General features: G+C 42.8%; 1 protein-coding gene across 6 annotated transcripts in view; it reads right to left on the reverse strand.

Moving 5' to 3' along the window:
- The window catches only part of NSD3 (nuclear receptor binding SET domain protein 3), a 100,102-nt gene that overhangs the window by 64,385 nt on the left and 12,111 nt on the right, over positions 1-23,606 (reverse strand). For all 6 annotated transcript variants that reach the window (XM_035139003.2, XM_035139002.2, XM_035139001.2 and 3 more), the window contains exons 2-5: positions 8,824-9,545; positions 4,304-4,375; positions 3,200-3,359; positions 173-324 (exon numbers count right to left, since the gene is read on the reverse strand). In XM_035139003.2, coding sequence (XP_034994894.1) covers positions 173-324; positions 3,200-3,359; positions 4,304-4,375; positions 8,824-9,501 — 1,062 coding nt within the window. In that variant the 5' untranslated portion in view covers positions 9,502-9,545. The remainder of the gene's footprint in view (positions 1-172; positions 325-3,199; positions 3,360-4,303; positions 4,376-8,823; positions 9,546-23,606) is intronic.

Genomic DNA, 23,606 nt, shown 5'->3' on the forward strand with positions numbered 1-23,606 from the left:
TTCCTGGCTCTCCTTCCCTGAGACAGCTAGGCCATGGAGCAATTTGCAAGCCCTGAAAAAAACTGGCTGCCAAGGCATTAACAGAAAAACAACATCAATCTGAATCTGTCCCAACAATTATCCTCTTATCCCGCTAGTAAAATAAGCTGTTGTCATTTAAGACTGTACACACCTTCTGCTTTTCAGAGTGGTTGGCTTGCTTAGCAGCCTCAGCCACCAACTGATCATACTGTTTACGTCCTTTGTACTCTCGCACCCGCTTCTCATGCACCCATGCTCTCTCAGGCTGGTTGCTAAAGAACTGGACATGATATTCCCGTGCACCTGAAATTGAAAGAAAGCATTCTGCTCAGAAATTCCATCAACACAAATCTCCCATCACTTTCTAGAAAAAATACCCTCTACACCAGGCATCCCCAAACAGCGGCCCTCCAGATGTTTTGGCCTACAACTCCCATGATCCCTAGCTAGCAGGACCAGTGGTCAGGTAAGATGGGAATTGGAGGGCCGAAGTTTGGGGATGCCTGCTCTACACCATTTTTTAAGCTGCACAGAAAATAATGGATAGTTGGAACGTTTTGATTTTTGCTGAACATTCACATTGTGCAATACCTAGCCTCTCAGTGAGAGGACAAGCTGGAAGTATACCCCCAGCATGATTCAAGAACAGCCCATTCTCTCAGAGACTGCATCAGGTGAACTCCAGCAACAAGAAAGGCCAGTGTGTTGCGGGGCTATGGGAGCGGCCAGGTGGAAGCCCTCAGCTCTTGATTTCCTGACATCCTGGCAAATGTCCAGACAACACTTCACCAGAGAAGAGACCTTGGCAGTACACTGCTTATCAGCCTGATAAGGGCCAGCTGTTTTCGGTCTTCTCCACCTCCTACTTCTCATGGGATTTGCAGGAGGTAAAACCCAGCAACAGCCAAGGAAAGCCAAGGCCAATATGTTGCTGGGCAACAAGGGGTGGGCAGGGAAAAGCTACCAAACACCCCAATCCCCTCTTCCTCTCCTTAACCCCTGACAAAATGTCTTGACAGAATTTCTCTTGTGGGCTGAACTTGACACAACATTAATTGTGTGAATATTATCAACGTGCATTTTCATTGTGTGGACAGCCACAGAAAAAGTCTTGGGACATGAGGTTGGTGGTAGGGAAGGGGTGTTGAAACTGCTTTTTGACTTCAAAGGAAGATCACATCAGTGTCAAAGGGGTCCATCCTTGAAATGCAAATAGCTGCTTCAGAGAGGTTAATTTTAGAAGCTTATTAGGCTTCCCCATGACTGTTAAAAACATATAAGAATACCTTGCTGGATCAGGCCAATAGCCCATCTAGTCCAGCATCCTGTTCTCACAGTAGCTGAACAGTTGCCTGTAGGAAACCAGCAAGCAGAATTAAAGCACAAGAGCCCTTTCCCCCTCCTGTGGTTTCCAGAAACTACTGTAGTATTACTTAACCAACATGCCCATTAAAAAGTGAGCCTTCAGGGAATGATCTGTGGGGTCTTTCAACTCCCCTGGATCCAAGGAAAAATGTGAGACCACCCCCAAAATTGTTTACAAAGCTATGCAAGGAGCAAAAAGGCTCTACAGTCAGATACAATTCACTAAGGAGAGGACTCTTAAGCAAACCACTTACTTTCAGTCACAGGTCTTCGATCTACAATTTGAGAATAATAAAACTGATCCAACTTTGAGTTGTGTCAAGAAAGGTATATTTGGGCTTTTAAAATGCAATAGCAAGGCCATAGCATGCCTAACACTGGAATATGCTCTAAGTCAGATATCACCAAATCAATCTCCTCACAAAAAGGCCAGGCTCCATAACAAAGTTGGCACCTCCTGGCTTTAAGTTATGTAGCTCAGGAAGAGAATTGCACAGTAGTAATCAGTTGCATATGAAATCTAAGAGAGCTACAATGAAGTACGGGATATTTGTCTTTTACCCCTCTTCTAATGGAACGGTGTGCAATCCTTCTATCATCTAAGATTTGGGAAAGCCCCAGGACCCACATCAAACAGTTTCAGGGGCTACAAGTTGCCCATCCCCACTTTGTGAAGTTGTCTTTACTGTGCTACATGCAAAAACTAGTCCTGCGTGGCATGAAAACTAATGAAGCAGCCACCTTGCTGAAGCCAAGCAGCTGAGAGTGCAGCTGGCGCCTGGATAGAAGACTGCCTGGACTTCCGCTTGAGGTGCCAGGGAAGATGGCTGAAAATTCCATCGCTCCGGCTCCCACGGTGTAATTAGAGGCTGAGATGGGAGTAATCAGCCTCCCAAAATCTTCCTGGGTGGTATGGGAAGACACAGTCTCATCCGCAGATGCCCAACAACCCAGCCCCAAATTCGGAAAGAAGGGGGGGCTGGGGGGCACTGGATGGAAAGCCCCTGAGTCTGGCTCTCCTGGACGCTGTCTCCACGAGCGAATCAAGTTCCATTTCTTAAGATGAAAAATTGGATTTAAGTTTTGGACATGCTTCGAGCGAGGAGGGAGGAATTACTCTGCTAATTAACCCAGCCACTGAGGTGCCAAAAAAGACTGAGTGGAAGAAGGATTAACATCTAAATTGGTACAGTGCCACCTAGTGGATATACAGTGGTGCCTTGCAAGACAACGTTTTCGCAATACGACACAACTCGCGGAATGAATTAATTTCGTCTTGTGAGGTACCACTGTATATTGGAACGGAATGGAAAGGGGGGGGAGCCTCTCTTATTATTGTACTTTGCTTTATTATCATATTCTTTGCATCATCTGCAGCCAATCTCATTCCTATACAGCCAAAGAATCATCTAATTGCAGAGCTGGAAGGGACCCTGAGGGTCATCTGGTCCAACCCCCTGCAATGCAGGAATCTCAACCCATTTGAGGTCCCCCATACAATTTGAAACCATACAGGACCCTGCATAGCTTTGCACATGGGCTAGCAGTTTTATTGCAGTACCACTAGAACAATAAGGCAATCATTCAGATATGCTACTCAAATCCTATTGGGTTTGTATAACACTAACTTCTACTCAGAGTAGCCCCATGTGTGTAAATTTCACCATGTCTACTCTGAGTGGGACTAGCAGTGAAAACAACCTATACATTTTTAAATCTGAGTTTAAGAGAAGTCCTAACAAAGTAATCAAGTGCATTAGCAATTCCAAACACGTTTCTAACATACCGTACCTACTCAGTTTTAGTTACTTACCTCTTGTGTTAATTTTGGTATGAACCTCAAGTTGTGGATCACTTGAAACCATGCAAGGCCACCAAGGATATGTTCCCACTTTGGACCAGACCAGATCTCCAACCTCAAACTTGATATCGCTTGCTACTTGCGTTGGAAGAGGAGGAGAGATTTGCTGGACCTGCATAAAAAAGGAAAAGTTGTGTGCCAGATATTCTGTACATACGGTATATCAAATACTAGCAAACATGTGAATGAACAGACCTTTCACAAGAACAGCCCAGCAAAAATATATGGTACATGACAATCTCTCTCCCTGCCCCCACTGGTGTAGGTGCAAGAAAAGCAGAGTATATAAAACTCTGTGGAGTTGCCCTCATTCTCCTTTAGAAGAGCTACAGTCTTTAATCAATTCTTCGGTTAGATTCATCATTCTAAAGCCACTGAAAGTAACTTATACTGCAAAACTTACCATGTCTACACTGAAGTCCTACTGAATTAGGACTGAAGCTGAAAAAGGTACCCACACTTATCTGACCACTGTGTGCAGTGAAGAGAGACAACCTCTTCTAAGATGGTGCAGAAGTGATATATACATGTACCATATAAGAATAGATGTTGGTCTTCCATTCTTTCTCCTGCCATGCACCCTTTTGAGAAACACTACTTCATTTTCACCCAGGCTGGCCTGTTCCACACCCTACTCAAATACTTCTGTCCTGCAGGCTACCCATGCATCTGGTAATGAAGCCCTTTATCTGAAAGCAGATTTACCGTATTTATTTATTACATTTATATACCACCTTTTCTTTCAAGAAGCTCAAGATGGTGTACTTGGTTCTTCTCCGCCACCCATGTTATCCTCACAACAACCCTGTGAGGTAGGTTAGGCTGAGAAATGGTATTTAGCTCAAGGTCACCCAGTAAACACACTCTCCAGATATTGTTGGACTACAACTCCCATAATCCACAGCCAGCAGGGGCAGCAGTCAGGGGTGATGGGAGTGGCAATCCAACACCACCTGGGAACCCAAGGTTGAGAAAGGCTACTCCAACCCCTACATCATACTGGATCAGCTTGAAAATTCTGCAGTCAGAACTCCAAGAGGATTTGACTCTACTCACCAGGGTTTCATCCGTCAGCTTCGTTTCTTCCCTTGGTCTTTCAGACAGTGTGCTCAGCCTTTCATTTGGTCTCTGTGAACAAAGGAAAACAAAAAAAGAGTCAAAATGGAACAACAATGAAGAGGATGGAAAGGAAAAAAAATACAGGAGAAACAAAATCAGAAGTGTGGGTCACATCCTCAGTAGTGATGTCCCAGTCTATTTTAGAATTCAGTTTGAGCCAGTCTCCTAACTGCTCTGGATATCTACATCAATAAGACACAGGTCAGAGAAGTACAGGAAAAGAGAGGGAGGACAACTGATATGCCATTTATATTTTTGAACTGTTATATGCAAGTTTGTTGACATTTAAAACAAAAGAGGTTCTCTTTTGGACAACACACTTTTTTCATATTGAGAAGAGAGGTTATTTCACTGTCAGTGGCAATGAAGTCCATTGAAGCACATGGAGAAGTGAATGGCATGCATGATGTAAGCCAACCACGAGGGGAGGGGGGACTGAGGTAAATTCAAAATTTCCTAAGGCAGTTACCTTCTAAACAAGGTTGCTGATTGTATTTGGATTTAAATTAAGTATGTTCAGTCATCATCACCTTGCCGACAAAGGTCCGGATACTTAAAGCTATGGTTTTCCCAGTAGTGATGTATGGAAGTGAAAGCTGGACCATAAAGACCATACCCCTCACACATGATGCAATTGTACTGTATATACATTTTTCCTCTCAAAAAGCTAGGAGAAAATTTATCCTTATCTGCACTGTCAGAAAAAAATCTCGCAACCTGCTCAGTAATATGGGAGGAAGAACACCACCAAATCTTGAGGTATTCCCAGAAGAATTCTTAGTGGAGAAAGAATCAACCTTTCAACACTACTAAACACATTACAATGCAAAATAACAGGATCAACAGATTCTATCACTCCAGCTCCACACAAAGAGGATGGTTCATTAGCCCTCAATTGTCCACTTAACAGTGCAAAAGGCAGCACATTAAAAAAGTCAGGATAAATGTTCCCCTAAACTTTGAGGCAGTTAATGTATACAAGTACGAAGCTGTGGCAATTCCATAATTTAAAGGGTTATTTAAAGAGTAACGAAGAACAGATTTTGCTACCTGTTTTGTGAAGCTACCGGTATGTTGAACTGCCTGTTTTCTTATAAGCATGCGTTACTATATAAAATGTTTGTTGTGCTTTCTCCTAAATGTGGCAAAGAACAGTGGTGTGTAAGAATGCAAAATGGAGCCTGGAGTACCTCTCAAAGCAAGTTCCACTGCATCAACTTTCCAAGTTGCTCTTTCAACACCCACAATCAAAACAACCTCAGCAATGTCACATGGCACAATCATGCTGTGCTCATTGTGAAGGCTACTTTCTGCAAAAAACATGGATATGTGTAACTGTTGTTGGCATCTGTCTGTTTCAAGAGACAATGGAAGGTGCCTTTGTGGGGTAAGTCAAACCGCTGCGTTAGCAGCACTGAAATGACCTTCTATGGTGCAGTGTATGGCCTGGGCAGTGTGTATGGGGTCAAGACCCCCCTCTCAGCCTCCCCGATGTGGTCCAAAGGAAGCAGAGCAGTATGACTGGGACCAACTTGTCTAAAGTAAAGGTAAAAGTAAAGAATCCCTGGAAGGTTAAGTTCAGTCGAATTCAACTCTGAGGTGCAGCACTCACCTCTGGTTTCAGGCTGAGGAAGCTGCCATTTGTCTGCAGACATATTTCCAAGTCATGTGGCCAGCATGACTAAACCACTTCTGTCCCATGGAACACCGTGATGAGTGCCAGAGGGCACGGAAATGCCACTTATCTTCCCACCACAGCAGTACCTGTTTATCTACTCATGCCTGTATGCTTTCAAACTGCTACATTGGCAGGAGCTACGACAAAGCAACAGGAGCTCACCACACTGCACAGATTTGAACTACCGGCTTTACGAATGGCAAGCCCAAGAGGCTCAGTGGTTTAGACCACAGTGCCACCCGTGTCCTGGGCTACAGTACTTGCCAGAAGGAGGCATACAAGGCACCATCCAACCATCTTAGGGGCTCCACTCTGGATTTGTTTAGGGTTTACTCCTTAACTTTTTATTCTCCTGAAGATACTCTGCAAGGCAGCAGAGGTTTGGAATCAGAGTATTCCTTCTCTTAGATTGATGAGCCCCCTCACTTCCCTTTATAGCATGGGCATAAATTGCCTTCTTGACTGTTGGGCCCACTATTGGTCTCATCTGCTGAATCCGCCGGAGCCTGTCTTCATATGCAGAGGAAGCTCCTAACTCACTGAGGGTTTGAGACCCATTGGCTACCCTCACCTGGTTTAGCTGGCCAGTTGAAGCCATTATTGCAATGTGGCCACTTTTGCATGCTGACAGCTTCTAGGAGGCACTGGTGAGAGCTGAGTGCAGTGTGTGGAGCAAAGGTGGACCAACTACCCCGGAAGGAGCACGATGTGCCCCCCCAGGTACTACCCCTCCCCTAACCCCACCATAAACTCCATATCAGGGGTAGGCAACCTAAGGCCCATGGGCCACAAGCGGCCCACGTGGGTCGTTTAACCGGCCCATGAGCCGCCCCAGAACTGAGCCACCCACTTGGTGAGTCCCCGCGTGCTGTGCTAAATTGGCGCAGCACGGCGTGTGGGCTTGCTTTCGCAGCGTTGGAAATCGCATCTGCGCAGACGCCGGAAATCATGCGTGCATGCTATCCGGTCCAAGGAGGTACCTCCGCGGGAGTGAACTGGCCCAAGCAAGATAAACCTTGCCGACCCCTGCTCCATATGCATAACTACATTGTCATTATTAATTACATTTCTATCCTGCCCTTCCTCCCAAAGGAGTCCAGGGTGGCAAACTTGAAAAAGTTAAAACAATACAATTTAAAATAAAATAAAAACTTATTCAAAACATTTCACAACAATTTAAAAACCATCTAAAAGCAGTCACACACCCTCATAATTACCAATTTCAAAGTTGTAATGGCCAATATCTTTCAGCCATCAATTACCTGGGTGTTTTTAAATTTCTCCTTGAAGTCAATAATAATTACAGATACATCTTACCAGGAAGGGCATTCCACAAATGCAGAATGAACATTGAGAAAGTCCTGTCACAGGTCAACACTAACTGGGCAACTGCTGGAGTTGGCAAACATGGTTCGCCAACTATGTGTACCACAAGTCCATTTTACAGTACAGTGGTACCTTGGTTTACGAACTTAATCCGTTCCAGAAGTCTGCTCTTAAACCGAAACCGTTCTTAAACCAAGGCGTGCTTTCCCTAATGAGGCCTCCCGCCACCGGTGCCCTTCCACCATTCAGATTCTGTTCTTAGACCGAGGTAAAGTTCTCAAACTGGAACACTATTTCCGGTTTAGCGGAATTTGTAAACCAAATTGTTCTTAAACCGGATTGTTCTTAAACCGAGGTACCACTGTATAAGAATGCCTTTCCAGTCCAAACTACAGTTCCTGTTATACAGCTCAACCCCTCCCCACCCATGCCTTGGGTCGGTTTTTCCTTTCATCTTCTGAGCTAAGGAGCAGGTATCAGCCTGACTATGGGAAAGCCAGAAGTGCACCTGCCTCAGTCCAAGGGTGCCACAGACTTGTGGCTTTGGTGCTTCAGGTCAGCCATTCATGGATTTGTGCATCAAAATGAAAAGTCGGAGCCCTTAAGTCAAGGCCACCAAACAAGTAGTTTAGCTGCAAAACTCTATACATACTTACCTGAGAACATGTCACAGTACATACAATAGGAGTTGTGAGTAAACATGCATAGCATCACACTACAGAATAGAAAAAAGCTTTGAATCTCTCCAAAATCCCCCTTGCCTTCTCTTTTGCTCCACTGAATCTTACAGAATATTATTCTAATGCCCCTGGCACAGAAGATTATATTTACGACTTCCTGCATTAAAGCCAGCAATTATTATCACATGAAACAAGTCTAAATTAACTGTGGTATCTTCTGTTAATTATACAGAGGAAATAAATTTACAATATTAGAAGAGGCTTCCTTCATAACAGAGCTACCCTATGTATGTAAACTCTAAGTTAAGAAATTAATTAACACAAGAAAAAAGAGAAGGCAAGGAGAGATAGAAAGCTTGAAGTGATTTATACTGAATCTAAAAATATCAAACTTTTCTTAAAGAAAAAGTTTAGTGCAGCTTTAGGAGAGTCATTCACTCAGTAACAATAAAATCACTGAAAGAAAAATTATGACATTGATCAGGATAATTTTACTCTGTCAGGATGTCAAGCTTCTGACAAATCATTATGGGAATTTGCATACTTTACGCAAAGAAAATCCAAATTCTGTTTTTGCAATAAAGAGCAATCCACCAAGATAAAAAATAATTTAAAAATGAGGGATCCATAATGGTGAACTGTTCAGGAAAGAAAACCACTAATCAACCTTAACTGTGCTGCCTAACTGTAGATGCTTTGATAATCTTTCAACAAAAAAAGCAAAAAAAAAAAGCAGTGTTGGCGGAAAAGGCTAAAATTCAGATTTCACTTACATTTTGTTCCTCTGGCTCGAGTTTTGGAATTTTATGTGATTTGCGCTCTTCTGAGTGGGAAGTATCATGTTTGCTACTTTTTTTCCTTTTCTCTTTTCTCCCTTCATGTTTTGACTTCGCATACTCACTTCCTTGTACTTCATTTAAAAGGTCCCCACACAGAGAGGACTCAAACAATTCCCTGCCGTTCTGGATAGTTTTGGTTATTTTTAATTTGATTTCTGGTGAACCAGTCTTCTTTGGAATCACCGTTTGGGATACTGAAGGAGGTGGCTGCTGTGGAGGAGATGTTTTTTCCAGATTTTCATGTGGCCTTATGCTAGAGTTCTCCATGTGGTAATACTCTGGTGGACTAAAGTTTCTAACAGTGCCAAAGCCATTGGCTGAACCATTAGGATACTGACTATATGACTGATATTTGGCTTGGGGTTCATATATGCCAATTGGTGGAAATCCATTAATGAGGGGTGGAAGATCCTCCGTTGTTGGCGTAGGGTACTGAAAACCTTGCTGCAAGGCAAGAGCAGCTTCATATGGCGTCTGACTACCATCTTCAGTGATGTCACTGCTGGCATCAAAAGCATCCTCTTGGCGGTTGTTAGCCGAGTCAATGAGTTGAGGTGGTTGCTGAATTGTGTTTCCCATGATCCCTTGCATGAAAGAGAAGGAGAAATCCATTGTTCTGCTCCAGCATCCTTAGCTTTCCCTTTTTCTCATAGGGCCTAAAAAAAGAAACAAGTGAAAATATGAAGCAGTTGGTGATGCAAGTTCTTTGGTAAAGTTTAGGAAGCCAAGACAAGTGCTTGGAAGTGGACTGGGCAAGAATTTCCCTCCATGCTAACACAATGAGTCTTAGGGCACTTCAAAGGCTAACAGATGTTTTATGGCATAAGCTTTAGTGTGCACTTCATCAGTTGCATGAAGTGCTACCTTCAGTTAGAAAAGTATATACAGTATAAGATCCTAAGAAGAGTGCTTCTGGACTCCTCTAGTCCTGTGAGAAGCCTGCAAACAGCACGTTCTCCACTTGTGATTCCCAGCAACTGGTATTCAAAGACATACTGCCTCCAATAACAGAAGTAATACATCACCATGATGGTTGTGTTCTACACACAACACACACACACAGTTACAAAGGGGGGAAATGCATGTCTAGAATCTCTTGCATTTCATAGCCTTTTCCCTTACTGCTTATTTCCCCCCTCTGTACCCATGTGTGGAGGCCTGGGAGACATGTTGAAACATCATCCAAAACCAATTAGAAATACAGATCATGATAATGGTTTCAGAATTTTTGACCTGGCAATATATCACTTCCTGGCAGAGGAAGCTCAAGAAAGTTCCCGCCTGGCGCCCACCTGCTTGTATCCTAGCAAGTGGGCTGCCCCCTTCCTCATGTTTACACAAAAAGGGACTCCACATTAAGGAGCTACCCCCACACATCCAAGAACAAATCCTCACAAACACACCAGTGGAACCTCTACCAGGAACTTTTTATCTTCTACATAAAATACACAAACCAGGAAATCCAGGATGCCCCATCATCTTAGGTATTGGCACTATTACAGTGCGTGTTTCTGGCTATATGGACTCTGTTCTGAAACCACAAGCCATCAGTGCTCCCAGCTACGTACGTGACACCACAGATTTCATGAGGAAAATACAATCTTTGAATAATCTTCCTAACAATATTAGCCACTATGGATGTGGAATCTCAGTATACCAACATCCCACACAATGATGGTTTACAAGCCATAAGGAACACCATTTCAAATAAAATCACAGCGGACTTTGCTACCAAACTCTGCCATTTTGTCCTTACCCACAATCACTTCAAATTTGGTGATGATCTGTTCCTCCAGATCAGCGGCACAGCTATGGGCACCCGCATGGCCCCACAGTATAACAACATCTCCATGGCAGATTTAAAACGTTTCCTAAACTCCTACCCACTCAAACCTCTCTTGTACCTGTGATACATTGACGATCTTTTTATTATCTGGACACATGGTCAACAGACCCTGGACACCTTCCACCAGACATTCAATGACTTTCACCCCACCATCAACCTAACAATGAATCAATCTATGCAAGAAATACATTTTTTGGACACTACTATAAAAATACAGGATGGGTGTATTAACACCACCATAAACCAACTGACCGACAAACATATCTACATGCTTCTAGCTGCCACCCCAAACATACCAAACAATCCATTGTATATAGCCAGGCCCTACGTTACAACCACATCTGTTCCAACTCTACAGACAGAGACTCTTACCTAAGAGATCTACAGCAAACCTTTTTAGAACTAAAATATCCACCCGATGAAGTTAAACAACAGATCAACAGAGCCAGACTGATACCCAGGGAGAACCTGGTGCAAGACAGACCCAAAAAAGAAAATAACAGAACAACAGTAGTAATCCCATACAGCTCCCAAGTTAAAACAGTACAACACATCATCAGAGATCTACAACCTCTCCTAGACAATGACAGTTCTCTTTCTCAAGCTCTGGGAGGAAGACCTTTCATTGCCTACAGACAGCCACCCAATCTTAAACAACTCCTCACCCACAATAATACAACCACCAGACTTAACATGGACACTGGTACCAGAGCCTGCAATAAACCCAGATGCCAACTTTGCTGCCACATACACCCGGACAACACCATTACTGGCCCCAACAACATCCAACATACCATCTCAGGACTATTTAATTGCTCATCTTCTAACATTGTGTTTGCCATCAAATGCCAACAGTGCCCTTCAGCTCTCTATATTGGACAAACAGGCCAAAACCTACGCCAAAGGATAAATGGACATAAATGTGACATCAGGAATCACAAGACAGAGAAACCAGTAGGAGAACACTTCAATCTCCCAGGACATTCTATACAAGATCTCAAAGTAGCTGTCTTATTACAAAAGAATTTCAGAAATAGACTGGAAAGAGAAGTTGCTGAACTGCAACTTATTACCAAGCTTAACACCATGGAGAGACCTGGTCTGAATAAAGACATTGGATTCTTATCTCCTTATAAAGCTATCTTTAGCCATCTCACCCATTGCTTTTTCCTGTAGGACCAATTGCAGTCATTAACAGTCATCAACGAGTTTCCACACCTATCAGTCAAATACCCATTCCCACCACCCTTCTGAGTAAAACCCCTCCCCACCCTCTCACTATATATAAGGGTCTAGTGACTTCTGTTTCAGTGTATCTGAAGAAGTGTGCATGCACACGAAAGCTCATACCAATGACAAACTTAGTTGGTCTCTAAGGTGCTACTGGAAGGAATTTTTAATTTTTTTTATTTTGTTTCGATTATGCCTGACCAACATGGCTACCTACCTGTAACTCCTTCCTCATGGTCACTCCATCTGCCCACTCCCTCCTTATGCGCAACAGAAGTGGAGAACCCTGCCATGTAGCTGTCTGGCTCTTGCATGGCCGATATGCAGAGACCAGATTACAACACAAGGATTGGGTGATGTATCGTCCAAAACCATTTTGAAGTCGATATCCAGGAATCAACCCTCAGTTGCTTCTCCCCCCGACATACCTTATTTCCTCCTTCCTCCTTAATTCAGACATCATGGTATATTGCTATATCGTAATGGTTAGCTGGTAATAATATATCATGACGTTGAAAACCAGATCTCACCCAGCCCGTAAAATATATTAAAAATCTCTAAGCCATTAAAGGTGCCAAAAGAACGATGAACAATATGACTACTGTATCTCTGTGGAACTAAGGGCACTGGCTGAACTGTTTCTTCAGTCAAGAGTTATCTACCTATACATTGCGCAGTATACCCCCGTTTTTATCTTTTGGGATTATATTGCATAAAGAATGTATCTATTAGACAAGAGAAACTACATTAGTATATATATGCTACCGGTACATGTTCTTCCAAAAACTGTCTTGTCTTAAATACTGATGTGAGCAACTCCATTTGTGTGGTGGGTGTGACAAGGAAGCAGCAAATTATTTTACAATATCACTGATATGGAAGTAAAAATACAATCTTGCCATTCATGCATATATAATAAAGGTAAATTAAGTGGAGGCATCTCACAGCAAAAACACTCTAGGACCTATTCAAACATTAAAAAGGTAAAGGACCCCTGACAGTTAAGTCCAGTCGTGAATGACTCTGGGGTTGTGGAGCTCATCTTGCTTTATTGGCCGAGGGAGCCGACGTTTGTCTGCAGACAGTTTTTCTGGGTCATGTGGCCAGCATGACTAAGCTGCCTCTGGCGAAACCAGAACAGTGCACAGAAACACCATTTATCTTCCTGCCCATTTATCTACTTGCACTTTGACATGCTTTCGAGCTGCTAGGTGGGCAGGAGCTGGAACCGAGGAACAGGAGCTCACCCCGTCGCGGCGATTCAAACCGCCAACCTTCTGATCAGCAAGCCCTAGGCTCAGTGGTTTAGACCACAGCGCCACTTGCATCCCTTATTCAAACATTACTTATATCCCATTTTGGACTGTACCCAAGGAGGAGAACAGAAGCATGTTGACAGCTCATGCACTCCCTTTCTATTCTCAATGGGGAAAGATCAGAACATCCAACTTAGGAGGTCTTAATTATCTGGATGTACATCTGGGAGACCAAGCACTGTTAAAGAGTGCTTATGTGCATGGAATCAGGGAAGATTCTACATTGCAATAACCACAAGTCCTCTTTGTTCAGGCAGCCATGTCTCCTGCAGTGAGAAAAACAGGTGCACTGGATAGGGAGCACAAGCCTGAGGGTCAGTCTTGTTCTCTCCCTGGTAAGAATCCAGGCTTACCAGGATTCAATGACTCCATACAGAAAACATTTAAAGACCTCCTCAGGCTGCATGCAGATGAAGAAAGCAAAAGAAATCTAGGTTGTTCTAGAAGAACACTCCTTTAAATTTGACACACATTGTGATGGTTTTATGAACAAACTTTTTAGCTGAACTACCTGCTGGCAAATTTGGCCCTCCATATCAACAACCAGCTTGCATTAGCACTCTACACAACAGATCCAAGAATAAGATTTTACAGTACAGTACTGTATTGCTGATCCCCAGAAGGTCGGCGTTTTGAATCCCTGTAATGGGGTGAGCTCCCGTTGCTCGGTCCCAGTTTCTGCCAACCTAGCAGTTCGAAAGCACGTCAAAATGCAAGTAGATAAATAGGAACCGCTACAGCAGGAAGGTAAACGGTGTTTCCATGTGCTGCTCTGGTTCGCCAGAAGCGGCTTTGTCATGTTGGCCACATGATCTGGAAGCTGTACGCCGGCTCCCTCAGCCAATAATGCGAGATGAGTGCTGCAACCCCAGAGTCGGTCACGACTGGACCTAATGGTCAGGGGTCTCTTTACCTTTACTTATTGCTGATCCCAGGCCAATGGGACATAAAGCATAGAATAAGCATAATGATTCTCCCTCCTCTCCCCTCAAAAAAAACATTTTAAATACACACAATATATCCACCATCCCAATGCCTCCTTCCTAGCTGGTGTTTTGAATTCAACAATATACCAAGTCCAATATACCAAGTACCATACACACGAAAGCTCATACCAATGACAAACTTAGTTGGTCTCTTAGGTGCTAAAGGTAAAGGTAAAGGGACCCCTGACGATTAGGTCCAGTCGTGACCGACTCTGGGGATTTGCATGGGATTCGAACTGCCGACCTTCTGATCAGCAATCCCTAAGCTCTGTGGTTTAACCCACAGCGCCACCTGCATCCCCTCTAAGGTGCTACTGGAAGGAATTTTTTTATTCCCCCCCCCCCGCCTGTTTCATATGTTTGAATACAGTACTTTGCTATTTTGTCTGGTGCTAAATACAAAACATTTCTAAAGGGACATAGGTTTTTTAAGTGGCAAATTTAGGAAACTTGACTTCACTTCCTTAAAATTTGGTCCACAGTATGAACATTCTTTTTCTTCCATCACCTTGCAATTTAGCATACACTATTCCATTTACTAATGACACAAATACAAAAGAGATCTCATCTCTCAAAAATATAAATCCAGCAGGGAAAGTACAAAATGAAAAAACATAGATGCGCTCTCACTCACTCACAACTTTTTAAAAATGGAAAAATTGCTCAAAACAGAGACCAACAGCTATGGCAAATTACATCTACAACTAAAATGAAAGTCATTCTGGGAACCTGGTTATAAGGGTGACATAAATACTAAAAGGAAGGAAGAAGCAGCACAAGCTTCTTAAGGTAGATCCCTGGTTTGAAGATCATGCCACAGGAGTTCATGCTTTTGTTGGTTTTACTGTCATTTAAAGTCTTGGAAATGGCTTCAATTCTTAAATCCTAGAAAAGAGCAAACCTTTAAGAATGGAATGTAAAGAACTGGGTTATTCAATTCCACATCCCTGAGAATCCTACCATACATAATTGGCACCATTTAAGAGTCAAAGAGAGAAATAATGCCTCCCCCATTTTCAGAACTGCTCTGCAATAGAGAAAAGTTGGAGGAGGGAAAGGAGCTGCTGTGTTTAGAAAGGAGAAGCCACAGCTGCTGACAGCTTGGTTTTCCTCTGCAAAAGCAGTTTTGGCAGAGCAGCAGCAGAGGGGGAGTTGTACTGCTATCAGCCTGACATTCCTGGCCTGACATTCCTGTTTGGAGAACAAAGGAAGAAAGGAGGAGGGAACTTTTTATCACAATCTACAGCAGACACTCAACATCCTGGCCTGTTTGTCCACCCTTAAAAGTCATCCCTCCTTAGCTGTCAACTTTCGGATTTGAAAATAAGGGATCAGCAGCCTCACCTGTCCCGGGGAAAGTCTACGGTATATCTAACAATCCAGGATAGCAGCGGGAAAGGGCGCTGGAATAAGGGAATTTCCAGCAAAAAAAGGGAAGGCTGACAGCTGTGGTTTGGAATAAGGATAAGGGAGTTTCCCACAAAAAAGGGGAGGGTTGACAGCTACCGTGTTTCCCTTTTTTAAAAATACGTAGTCATAAAGTAAGCCATGTCAGGATTTTTAGGCATTTGCGAAATATAAGACATACCCCAAAAATAAGACATACCTTGTTGCTTTCCTTTACAGCCTCAGAGAGGCTTGAGACCAGGTGGGAGGGGGTGCATGAATTGAGCGCGTCGCCAGGCGAGCAGCGCTGGGAGCCTCCCTGCTCTTCCCAGGACTTTTTTTCCACTCAGGCCGAGCGCCCAGACAGGGAAACCCCCCGGTGTCGGGAGGCCTGCTGGCCCCTTCCACGCCGCTGGAGCGTCGTGGGCTGCATGGCCCAAGGCTGAGCGGCGACGGGAGGCCCGCGGGCCCTTTCGCGCTGCCGGGGCAACGGACGGCTTTCTAGTCGCTTTTAAAAACAAGGCGCTGGACTGGAGGGACCTCTGGTTTGATGCGACTGGGGTCTTTCTGTTTAAGCACGTGCTGGGCGAACAGTTCTTCGGAGAGGCTCTCCCGGCTCCCGCCTTGGGCTCTACAGCACCACCTCCCACACAGAGGAAGCGTACCGTAATAAAATAAAAATAAAAACCTAATAAAAAATTAAGACATCCCCTGAAAATAAAACACCTTGTGTTTTTTTGAGGAAAAAAAGTTATAAGGCGGTGTCTTTAAAAAGGGGAAACATGGTATGCATCCCTCCAGCATTCAAAGAGTTCTCTTTCCAGGATACTTTCTGCAGGTTGAGATGTGAAATAGCTGACCAACACATGCCCTATATAAAAAATCAGCAGGAGTTCAGTGACAAGTGTAGGATAGAAAGCATAATCATGGTCATCCATGCGGATGATACCCAGCTCTACCTCTCTTTCAAATCAGAACCAGTGAAGGCGGTGAAGGTCCTATGTGAGTGCTTGGAGGCGGTTGGAGGATGGATGGTGGCTAACAGATTGAGGTTGAATCCCGACAAAACAGAAGTACTGTTCGTGGGGGACAGGAGGCGGGCAGGTGTGGAGGATTCCCTGGTCCTGAATGGGGTAACTGTGCCCTTGAAGGACCAGGTGCGCAGCCTGGGAGTCATTTTGGACTCACAGCTGTCCATGGAGGCGCAGGTCAATTCTGTGTCCAGGGCAGCTGTTTATCAGCTCCATCTGGTACGCAGGCTAAGACCCTACCTGCCTGCAGACTGTCTAGCCAGAGTGGTGCATGCTCTAGTTATCTCCCGCTTGGACTACTGCAATGCGCTCTACGTGGGGCTACCTTTGAAGGTGACTCGCAAACTACAACTAACCCAGAATGCGGCAGCTAGACTGGTGACTGGGAGCGGCCACCGAGACCACATAACACCGGTCCTGAAAGACCTACATTGGCTCGCAGTACGTTTCCGAGCACAATTCAAAGTGTTGGTGCTGACCTTTAAAGCCCTAAACGGCCGCGGTCCAGTACACCTGAAGGAGCGTCTCCTCCCCCATCGTTCTGCCCGGACACTGAGGTCCAGCGCCGAGAGCCTTCTGGCGGTTCCCTCGCTGTGAGAAGCCAAGTTACAGGGAACCAGGCAGAGGGCCTTCTCGGTAGTGGCACCCACCCTGTGGAATGCCCTCCCACCAGAGGTCAAAGAGAACAACAACTACCAGACCTTTAGAAGGCATCTCAAGGCAGCCCTGTTTAGGGAAGCTTTTAATGTTTGATGGATTTCTGTATTTTAATATTTTGGTTGGAAGCCGCCCAGAGTGGCTGGGGGAACCCGGCCAGATGGGCGGGGTATAAATAATATATTATTATTATTAATAATAATTATTATACCTCAATCACTGGATGCTCCACACCAGGCATCCCCAAACTTCGGCCCTCCAGATGTTTTGGACTACAATTCCCATCATCCCTGACCAGTGGTCCTGTTAGCTAGGGATCATGGGAGTTGTAGGCCAAAACATCTGGAGGGCCACAGTTTGGGGGTGCCTGCTCCACACTGACAGTAAACTGTACAGAAGTGTGTCACAAGCACTTGAGTTGAGTGTAGATAATACTACTTTAACACCACACTGTGCTGCTCCTAAATGTTAAAGTGATCTCTAATGTATATTAAAATTACTTTTTAGAAATGTGATTTGTTTTGCTACAAGGCAAGAAAAGGAACTACATATTACAATCAGGGTAGCTGAGCATTTCCTGATATGCGTGGCTTGCAGAGTAACACACTTTCTTGCTCCTACAACTAATCAACTAACTGAAGAACTGTGCATCCAAACAAAAGCTGATACCAATGACAAACTTATTTGGTCTCTAAGGTGCTACTGGAAGGATTTTTTAAATGAAATTTTTAAAAATGATTTATTGATCATTGTTATGCTACTGTTATAGGATGCATTTTCTGCATCTATTACTTTTTTAGTATTTCAGCTACATTAACAACTCAGAAATCACCTGAAAAGCAAGATATTAATGCTCTAAAGTAATTAAATAAAAGTTATTACAAAATATAGCAATAAGCAAACTTCATAACAACTATAACCAACATGAAAACTTTAAGCACATTTCTACATTATTGGTATTTATTAATTTGTATCCCACTCTTCCTTTCAAGGCAGAAAACATCAAAATGTTACATTTTATATTTAATGTTCCTCCAAAAGAACAGGCTTTAAAAAGCAGAGTCAACAAATGGTTGAACTAGGACACAGAGACTGATCCCCTGCAACACCTTTTTATTGCATTAACTCCAGCATCCCATTTTGTGATGGTAGGCAAACAGCCAGTGTTTCACTGAAGGAACATAACCCTTTCATTAGTAATTCAACACGGTTAGACTGAGAGAAACAGAATATCAGAAAGTCAGCACAAAGCTGTACATCCTCCTTCATCAATACAGTCGTACCTTGGATCCCAAATGCCTTACAACTCAAACGTTTTGGCTCCTGAATGCAGCAAACCCGGAAGTGAATTTTCCAGTTTGCAAAAGTTCTTTGGAAGCCAAACGTCTGGCGTGACTTCCGATTGAGTGCAGGAAGCTCCTGCAGCCAATGGGAAACCGCACCTTGGTTGTCGAACATTTTCAGAAGTCAAACGGACTTCCGGAATGGATTCCATTCGACAATCAAGGTACGACTGTAATTACAATTCTGCATTTTTCTTGAATGTACACAAATGATGTAATTCATTATTGGAATGTTTATAGCCAAAGAGTAGTATTTTTCCCAATCTGATAAACACAACGCTACTCTTCGATTCTAGACACACACCAAAAGTTAAATTTAACCTCAAAAGTAAGCCCAGGCTTCATTTGTAGGTTATCGATCATTTGGCATTATTCAGCCCGTTAAGCACTTTAAAGTCCCAGCAAGTGCTTAGCTGTCCGACAATAAAAATAATTGGGAATTTAGAATTGCTTAAATTTGATCATGTGCATTGTTTTGAGTAGAGGCACTGCAACCTTCTGGGGGTCACACGGCAGTGGAGGGTAGCCCAAGGGACACAACACGTAGCTTTGTACTGGAGGCTACAGCCCAGTCATTCAGAAGTCAAGCTATTTCTACATGTGTGTGTCTCCATCCAGGCAAGCAAAAGGCATTATTACAGATCAATGACACACTGCATCTAGACAGGAGGGAGGCGTGGAGCAGGGCCAGTGAGAAATGTGGGCTTGAGAAGGGGTGTGGCCTGAAAGGAAAAGGACCAGACAGGCAGAACTATAAGGGTGCAGTGGACCCTTGCATCTGAGACCCTTTAGTAAAGCTTTTCTGTGTTTGCCCTACTCTCTGAACTAGAGAGTTCAACACTGCAACACTTTCCATCAGCAGATGAAACACTGCCTGGGTACTGGTCGACGTATTTATTGAACTCTCTGATTATGACACTGCTGTTTATGGCTTTTGTGGCATTCTATTTTTATGGTATCATTATTACAGACTTTTTTCACATCTTGTTAAGAGTACAAGAGAGAGCAGTTACTAAATTATATACAAATAATTATATAAACACACTACAATAATTAGCAACACTACCACCAGAGGAGCGGACTGGACAACATAATCTGCAATTTTAACCCCCCAGTGAATTCCATAGGACTTAATTCTGAGCAGACATGGTTAGGATTCCATTAGTAGGCTTCAACAGTAAATCAATGACACCCTCTTAGCCCAGGTGTGTCTGGGCTAAGGTGCTGGCTGTCTAACGCTATCACATTTGCATACAAGCAGCCATGCAGAGAAGAAAATCAAGGCCTTCGTGCTGCCTACCATTTTCAAGTGTTTCAAGTATACAAAATCTTTCGCTTGCAAAATAAAATAAAAACTTTACCATCTTACACAAATTTTACACAGGATGCTATTTTCACTAGATCAATTAGGTTTGCAAAATAAGCTCAGTTCAAGTATTTTAAAGCCTAGCTGGTCCAAGAAAGGCATCATCTCATGGCTCTGGGGTTTCTCATTCCCACATAAATTGCCAACACTCTGGTTGTTTTGTATTTTTATATTATAGAAAGCATAGTCTCAACAGTTTTAGGAAGAGCAAAGCAGTTCATCAACCTAGCCATCATACAAAATGTTAAGAGTCATTTCCAACTTTACATACACAGCGCTGAAGTAAAAAAGTAATCAATTTAAAGTGAAAAATAATTATTCCTAGAAAGCATTTTGTTACAAACTTCCCCTTTGCCAATGTACTTGTCCTCTCTACTGGAGCCAAACATTACTACTTTAACCGATTCAATAGCACCTGGTGTCATCCACTGATTGTATTTTACTAAGACTTGCTTAGAGAAAATAGTAACCAGAAAGAACAGCACAAGAGTTACACAGAACATGGTGCAGTTATGAAAATATTAATGATATTCTGTATATAGCCAATCATAGTAATAAATTTTGCCCCCAGAGTATTAGGGTTTTTAAAGGCAAAAACAGGAACACTGAGAAGCATGTAAACAGATACATAAAAATGACGCAAATCAGAATATGATACTTTGATTTTAAAACAAACTGACACAGGATTTATCCAAACATGCAAAGATTGTGGCTGATTGACAAGACATTCACATTTATACTTCCGTCATATCAACACAGAAAAACAAAATGAACAAACTACAATCATTAGAGATACAATCAGAATATGGAGCCTCTCTCCACTGTAGAAAAAAACCCTGGAATGCTATCAATTTGAAAAAAATTATCAAAGCATCACACAAATATACCTGTTTCCCACTAATCAGATACCTGAACAGCAATTTGTCTCATATCTCTGTTGTCTGCTACACATTAAATACAAACAACAGCATCTGCACAGTTCAATGGCAGTTAAAATAAAGGAACACTTAGCTATCTGTACAGGAATAGAGTAAAAAAAAGCATTAAGAAAAAGGTAGGAGGAAATCCCTTCATGTATAATATTTAAAACACAATCAGTAAGTAAGTTTCATCTTGCTGTTCACAAACAAGTGTGCCTTTTGTCGAAGGCCTTGGCAATGTCATTTCCTTGTTTACTTAAAGAAATTGTTGAAGACGTTCAGCCTTCTACCATTTACAACAGAGACTCTAGCTATTCATGAACATGGAGAGAAAAATGTCTGTATAATCCTGCTGCAGATTTGTATTGAAAAGGGTTAATTTCTGCACCACAGTCCCCTAGCAGTACTGGCTGCAGAAAGAAATGAAAAGGAGGAAAGATGTTCCTTTCCCAGCCTGCTTATGATAAATTTCAGAATGGTATCATTTTAAGATAGAGTATAAGGAACAAGGGGAAGGATCTTAAAGATCATTTGTTAACCCAAAGCAAGTCTTGTTTCTTTTGGGGAGTAGGGGGTCTAAAGAGATTTACACTGCAGTATATAGCAGCAAATATGGCTGCCTCTGCCCCTTTAAATCCAAATGGCCCTCCTCCATCAAATTAAACTATTATCTGGTCTATCCTCAGTTATTCCTCAACCCTTCTTCAAAAAACAATGAGGGTGCCTCTCCCTTTAGCAACAAGAGATCTCTTTCTTGAACTCTAGGTTGAAGGCTTAATAGGGCATTCATGCAAATTTATATGTGTAGGCAGGCACTGTATATACATATGCAAAAGGTTGTGTTATTAACAGTCCCAGATTAGACTTCTCCAACTCCAAGGCCAACACTACCCCATGATTATTTATGGCTTTCTAGTTAGAATGTCATGCAAAACAGCAACCCCATGGCACGCTACATAACCAATTCCACACCCACAGTCCATATTCTCACACTTCTATACAACACTACATTAAGGCCATCTCTCCAGACTCCAGCACAGTTATTCTATTATTGTACTGGTCACAACACACAAACCATAACAACACTTTGACTATAAATTATTTCATAATGTATTTTCCTATATTGTTTCTCATATCCTTTAAGCCAACAGTCTTGAAGAGTCTAACACTCCAAACTACCTAAAATGCCTCAGCAACTGTACTTCCATTGTCATGTTGACATCAACCACAACTACCGTATAGGACTATAACCTCCTTGCCATAGCTGCCAAGTTCTCCCTTTTTAAAGGGAAATTCCCTTATGCTGAATAGGCTTCCTCGCGAGAAAAGGGAAAACTTGGCAGCTATGCTCCTTGCATACCAGCTGGCTTTATTATTTCTCACCAAATCACCAATTCATAAATCCCATTTTATTTTATTTATTAAATTTGTACACTGCCCTTCATCTGCAGATCTCAGATGAAGCACAAAATACATGATAAAAACAACCATAACCCCACTTCCCACAAACAAATTTAAAAGGCATATTCTGTAAAATGTTAATCAGTCAAAGGACAGATTGAAGAGGAACATTTTGTCTGGAACCTAAAGGTGTATAATTATGATGCCTCAACCCACCTCCAGCCTTTGTCCCAACTCTGGCATCCTCACAACGCCATTGCTCCATGTGAGATCTAGCCTCCAGTCATCATCCCACTTCTACTCCATCTGTTTCAGAGTCCTATACTACCCATACATCCTCACATTCCTTGGTCTCACCAAACCCCCATTCCCCCCAAATATATATGGTACCCAATATCTCCCCTCTGCACTATCTACTACCACATACAGTGGTACCTCGGTTTAAGAACAGCCCTGTTTACAAACGATTCGGTTTACAAACTCCGCAAAACTGGAAGTAGTGTTTGCGAACTTCACCTCAGTCTAAGAACGGAACGTCATTAGGGAAAGTGCGCCTCAATTTAAGAACAGTTTCGGTTTAAGAATGGGCTTCTGAAACAGATTACGTTCATAAACCGAGGTACCACTGTACTGTCAGGGATTAAGCTGCTGTGGAATAGTTTTTTATGTATTTTAATAAAGTGTTTGATGTTTTGATGATACTTTGTTGGTGTACTTTTGCTACAAGTTCTTGGTGTTGCTACTGCTAAATGTCTACCAAACACACAAATACTATGGTACTCAGAGCCAAAGCCACTATGAAAAGTCCTTACTTCCACATGTAATGACCCCCTGACTCTTTAGAGCTCTCCCTCAATTGGTGGTATATTAACCAGTTAACTACTATACATATCTCCCCAAGAAGCCCACTAACCTCAACGGGGAGAGCTAAGGGACTATTAGGTCCAAATTTGGAAACTTGCAGTATTTTAAATCTCACTTTGCCATGAACTCATTATGGGGTCTTCAGCAACCCACCATCTCTCAGATCAAATTTTGAGATATAATAATAGCTACAGGTTATTTGTCACGATTTTATATTGCCCTTTCTCCAAAGCGTTCAGGGCAGCACACATAGGCTGAGAAATATTGAATGGCCTAAGGTCACAAAGTGAGTTTAACAGCTGAATGAGGATTTGAACCCACTGATCCTAATGCACACCACATTTCAGATTACTGAGGGCTACTTTGGATTA

Source organism: Zootoca vivipara, chromosome 15 (genome assembly GCF_963506605.1).
Source record: "Zootoca vivipara chromosome 15, rZooViv1.1, whole genome shotgun sequence".
NCBI classification, from domain to species: domain Eukaryota; kingdom Metazoa; phylum Chordata; class Lepidosauria; order Squamata; family Lacertidae; genus Zootoca; species Zootoca vivipara.